Source organism: Piliocolobus tephrosceles, unplaced genomic scaffold, assembly GCF_002776525.5.
Source record: "Piliocolobus tephrosceles isolate RC106 unplaced genomic scaffold, ASM277652v3 unscaffolded_37377, whole genome shotgun sequence".
NCBI classification, from domain to species: domain Eukaryota; kingdom Metazoa; phylum Chordata; class Mammalia; order Primates; family Cercopithecidae; genus Piliocolobus; species Piliocolobus tephrosceles.
This window is the reverse complement of record NW_022321395.1, coordinates 689-6,444: the sequence shown is the minus strand read 5'-3', so window position 1 is coordinate 6,444 and position 5,756 is coordinate 689. Positions and strand designations below refer to the sequence as shown.

The following is a 5,756-nucleotide window of genomic DNA, read 5'->3' as shown; positions in this document are numbered from 1 at the left end:
CAGCCAAACTAAGTAAAATATTAATAGAGGTTTTTCTTCTTGAGATGTAGTATTATAGGCCATTGTTATTTTCTTCTTTTTTAAAAATGTTTTTGGCATTTAAAAAATAATGGATATATTTACTTTAAATACAGGAACAATAATTTTAAAGTCTTAAAATTTTAACCAAGATCATTATTAAAACCAAGCAATTGCATGTTTTCTAATGCTAATGTTTTAAGTGGTCATATTTAATGTTCAAATTCCACTTTGTCTTTCCTAGGTCATCCAGAAATTTATCCTTTAGTATTAACCACCAAGACCCAGGAAATATTTAACTGCCGAATAGATGAAGATATCACAGATGAACAACCTTATAAGCTTATCAATAAAGAGGATATTTTTGAGGACCTGCGCAACAGAGCTGCAGTATCTGATTTCCACCCCGTCAAAAAAATTGTTCAGGTAAGCACAATATCCCTCTTTATTTTCAGTCCTACCTCAAGAAGTTCCTGGTACATAATAACAAAAGTTGGAGAGGTTGTTGGTTCAAATCTGGCCCCATTGCTTTGGGCAAGTGCTAGCTTGCCCACCCCTGCTTGGGAATCCTGTTTGATGATCCTCTGTGAAAAGCAAAATTCCATCAATGACTTGTTATCTAATCCCATACCCAGAAAAGCTCATCCTTGCCCAGTTTTTGTTTTGTTTTGTTTTGTTTTTTGAGACAGGGTTTCACTCCTATCTCCCAGGCTAAAGACGCAATCATGGTTCACTGCAACCTCTGCCTCCCAGGTTCAAGCAATCCTCCCATCTCAGCCTCCTGAGTAACTGGGACCACAGGCACAGGCCACCATGCCCGACTAATTGTTGTTTTTGTCGAGACAGGGTTTTGCCTCGTTGCCCAGGCTGGTGTCGAACTCCTGAGCTTGAGTGATCTGCCTGCCTTGGCCTTCCAAAATGCTAGGATTGCATGCATGAGCCACTGTGCTCCACCTTTGCCCAGTTTTAACTAGAATATGAATCTATCCTTATTTTCTGCTTTAATTGTTTAATTCATAATTTTGGTTCTGATTTATCTCTAAGCATGCTACAGAGCACAATACCAAACAAAAACTGCTTTTTTAAAAAATTTTTTCCCGTTAGAAGTAAAAGTGCATGTAAATTTCCCTGGATGCATTATATTTTTAAGAGCTTTTTAAAGTTAATAAGATAATTTTGCAATTTGATGTTATCAGCCATAGATTAGTGCAATGGTTATCTTCTATAATTGGTTGATTAGAGAAATATGAATTTTGTGTTGGCATCAAAATAAACCGAGTGACCACTGAATATTAACTTCCTCTCTCAATTATATTTTTGTAGGAATATCCTGGAAATGAGCTTCTGCTTGTTTATGACAAAGACTTCAAATATGGACTTAACTTTTATCTTATTGGAACTGAAGAGGGCAAAGAAAACTATTTAAATGTGAGCAAACCCGAAGGCCTTGTAATTTGTTTGTTTTTGTTGTGGTTGTGTTTGTTTTTGAGATAGGCTCTTGCTCTGTCACCCAGGCTGAAGTGCAGTGGCACAATCATGGTCACTGCAACGTGAACCTCCCAGGCCCAAGTGATCCTCCCACCTCAGCCCCCCAAGTAGCTGGGACTACAGGCGTGCACCACCACGTCCAGCTAATTTTGTTTATTTTTTGTAGAGATGAGGTCTCACTATGTTGCCCAGGCTGGGCAATTTGTTGATTAGCAGAAGGAAGCGGAAGCAGTACCTCTCAAGGATCCCTAAACATAGTGATTATTATTCTTGTTCAGTTTGGTTTCTTTGGGACCCAGATCAGGTTCTGGCACCTAGAATAAGTAAGTAGTAAATGGGGGATGAACTAAATCAAGTATCTCAGGGTAACAGATTTGCCCTTCGTTGACCTCGTGAGAGAGGAAACAGTGAATCTGGAGTACCGCTTTCCTAGTTCTCTTCTTGCCATCTCCACGACTTTGAGTAAGTTACTGAGCCTCTCATCTGTAAAATAGTGACACCATTATTGCACATTTCCTGGGCTTTCATGAGGATTCATATAGGTAAAGCCCTTTGTTCAAGGTGTGCAAGAAAGGTAACAGATGTATGAGACTCTCTTTCTGATCTTCCATCCCTGTTTGGTCAAATTGAAGGAAGCAATTTGGGAGGTTTGGTTAAATTGTTTGAGGATGACAGAGAGGTTTGTGTGGCTGTCCAATAAGCAATAAGAATAAAGGGAAACCATATAATTAAAAAATATCTAGGCTGGGCACAGTGGCTCATGCCTGTAATCCCAGCACTTTGGGAGGCTGAGGCGGGGTCATTTGAGGCCTGGAGTTCCAGACGAGCCTGAGCAACATAGCAAGACCCTGCCACCACAAAATATAAAAATATTAGCCAGGCATGGTAGCTTGTGCCTGTAGTCCCAGCTACTTGGGAAGCTGAGATGGGTGGATCGCTTGGGCCGGAAAGGTGGAGGTTGCAGTGAGTCATGATCATGTCTCTGCACTCCAGCCTGGGTGACAGAGCGAGACCCTGTCTCAAAAAGAAAAAAATAAATAAAAGTTAATAGTTTACAATTAAAAATCATCTTTCATTTAGCCTTAACATTTTCAATTTTATTTTTATGATTGCTGTTCTGTTTTTAATTTCTTATTGTTATGAAATAATTTTAATGTATAGAAAAAAACTAGAGAGTAGTATAACAAATATCTACACTTCATTATCCAGAATTTTAAAATATTAATTTTTATTATATTTACTTTGAAACTTTTTAACAAAATAAATAAAAATTACAGACAATATTCCACTCCCTCTCGTATCCTCCCTAATTCCGTTTTCTTCACTCCTCCCTATGAGGAACCATTATTCTAAATTGTTACATACTGTTCTTTTCTGTGGTTTTATACTTTTACCATATATTTATGTTCCACAAATAATGGATTTTATAGTCTTATTAACTTAACATTCACATAAAAATTGTGTCATTTTTATACGCAGTCTGCAACTTCATTTTTCACCAAATTATAAAATTCTAGGATCTATAAGTATCAGTATATTTAAATACCATATATATGTAGATAAAATATGTTCATTATAACTGCTCTATGGAATTTTATTTTATGGTTCTACCACAGTGTCATCAATCCATTCCTCTATTGATATTCATTTGGTTGATTTTTTTTTACTATTACAAATAAAGCAGCAGTGTGTGTGTGTATGTGTATATATATATATATACATCTATATGTAGAGTTGTGTGTGTGTATATGTATATATCTTCTTGTCTACTGTCTTTTCTTCTTTCTGTATTCCTGAGATCTCTTTATTTTTTCTTTTTCCTTTCTTTTGCTTTGTTTCCTTTTCATAATTCAAAAGTATGAGTTGATAAAAAAAAGTAAGAAAGTACTTAATGAATTTATATAAAAGTAAAGTTTGTTGCAAAATATGTACATATAGCTATAACCTAAACTTGGGCATATATCGTAGAATGCTATTTATTTTACTTTAGCCCCCAGAAGTATCAGAAGAACAAGAGGAATATAAAGAATATATTCCTGAAGATGTGTATATTTATAAACCACCTGTCTCTAAACCATGGGTTTCTTTGGGCAGTGAAAAAGAAATTGAGGAAGAATCAGTTACGGAATCTACAAAGCAGGTTAGAGGGTTAAATATGATCTGTAATCATTACCTCCCTGTAGCTGAACAACCCTTATTCCTCAGGAATTCATAAGGTTTACTGTGTTTGCTGTGGAGGCATAGATTTTGGTGTGTTGTTTTGGTTTGCTTTTATAGAAGAATGGTCATTGTCTTAAGTGGGTGTTATGGGTTGAATTTTATCTCCAAAAAATGGTATATTGAACTTCTAACTTCCAGCACCTCAGAATGTGATTCTATCTGGAAATAGTGTCATTGCAGGTATAACTATTTAAGATGAGGTCATACTGGAGTAGGGTAGGCCCCAATCCAATACGACTGGTGTCCTTGTGATAAGATGGTCATGGGAATGACAAAGAGGGAGAATGGCATGTAAAGAAGCAGGCAGAGGCTCAAAAGATGGATACACAAACCAAGGAACACAAGGATTGCTGGCTGTCACCAGAAGCCAGGAGAGAAACGAAACAGATTCTCCCTCAGAGCCTTCAGAAGGAAACAACCCTCAAACACTTCAGTTTCAAACTTCTAGCCTCCACAACTGTAAGAGAATAAGTTTCTGTTGTTTTAGGCCACCTCATTTGTAGTACTTGGTTATGGCAGCTGTAGGAAGCTAATATAGTGGCATTCCCTCTCAAAGGAACTCCTGTGAGGGGGAATTGTGTGTGAGTGGTTTATTAGGAAAGTGCTCCAGAAGAGAACACGACAAGCAGCTGAACAGGGATATGGAGGAAACCCTGCCAGGCTGCACTCTCAGGCAAAAGTCTGCAGAGGGAAGGCTTCAGCCAAACCCGGAGAGGAACTCTGGAGTGTAAATTATACCTCAGAGTTGTTCCAAGCAGAAGCCAAGGAGAAGGTTTTATGTATCCCTCCTGCCAGTCTACCATTAGTCAAGATGAAACTACTAGTTACTTCCTGTTCTTTGCACCTGCTGGCAAAGTGGTCCTGATAGCCCTAGAGCAGCCCTCCAAAGAGGAGGAGCAGGTGCTGCTTATGCGAATGGAAAGCACACAAAGCTGGAGGCACTCACAGAAAGTGCACAAAGGGCTCTGAGCGGATCTGGGCAGAGTACCAATGTTACCTACATGTCAGTTTTTCTTCAGGGACTTCATTGTGTTACCTTTACTGTTTACATGTGTTACAGATTACATATATGATTTCTCGAAAACGAAGTGAATTTGGTGTACCAATTAAGTTCAGTGACCAGAATGCTTCCAGTGTAAAAGATGCCTATATTGAATGTACAGCCTACCCAGATAAAAATTTTACCCTTAAACAACTTGAAAAAGATGTTGGCATGCAAGTAATCCCCCAAATAAAGGACATAAGCACTCAGACAAAATGGTAAGTATGTGATGGGTGTATGTAATTTTATGGCCAGTTACAGTAAAATCTGATAACTTCCATTATTATTTTGAGAGCTCTTTATGATAAATAGAAATGGATTAATGATGATGACACATAGATCTCCACAGAGTAATTCAATTCAGGAAGATCTAATTATATTCAATAATGCCTTTAAAATCGTAACAGGAAAATGAGATACAAGTATAGAAGATTGTAAAGACTGGAGTAGGAAAATGAGTGATGCTGTTAATCATGACAGTGCTGGTCATCTGTCATCTGGCATATTACAATTGCCCCTCATTGCTCTGTTCTACCGCTTACGTCATCATTCTTTTTATTTATTTATTTATTTATTTATTTTTTATTATACTTTAAGTTCTAGGGTACATGTGCATAACGTGCAGGTTTGTTACATATGTATACATGTGCCATGTTGGTGTGCTGCACCCATCAACTCGTCAGCACCCATCAATTCATCATTTATATCAGGTATACCTCCCCAATGCAATCCCTCCCCCCTACCCCCTCTCCATGATAGGCCCCAGTGTGTGATGTTCCCCTTCCCAAGTCCAAGTGAACTCATTGTTCAGTTCCCACCTATGAGTGAGAACATGCGGTGTTTGGTTTTCTCTTCTTGTGATAGTTTGCTAAGAATGATGGTTTCCAGCTGTATCCATGTCCCTACAAAGGACGCAAACTCATCCTTTTTTATGGCTGCATAGTATTCCATGGTGTAAATGTGCCACATTTTCTTAATCCAGTCTGTC

At 37.9% G+C, this 5,756-nt stretch overlaps 1 protein-coding gene across 1 annotated transcript; it reads left to right on the top strand.

The window, feature by feature from the left end:
* Positions 1–262: 262 nt before the first annotated feature.
* On the top strand, positions 263–4,986 carry LOC113222996 (WD repeat-containing protein 63; the record flags this gene model as incomplete). The annotated part of the gene is made up of 4 exons (XM_026452562.1): positions 263–444; positions 1,342–1,446; positions 3,497–3,646; positions 4,787–4,986. Coding segments are annotated over 4 exons (637 nt in total), but the record flags the coding sequence as incomplete, so codon positions are not given.
* Between the last annotated feature and the right edge of the window lie 770 nt (positions 4,987–5,756).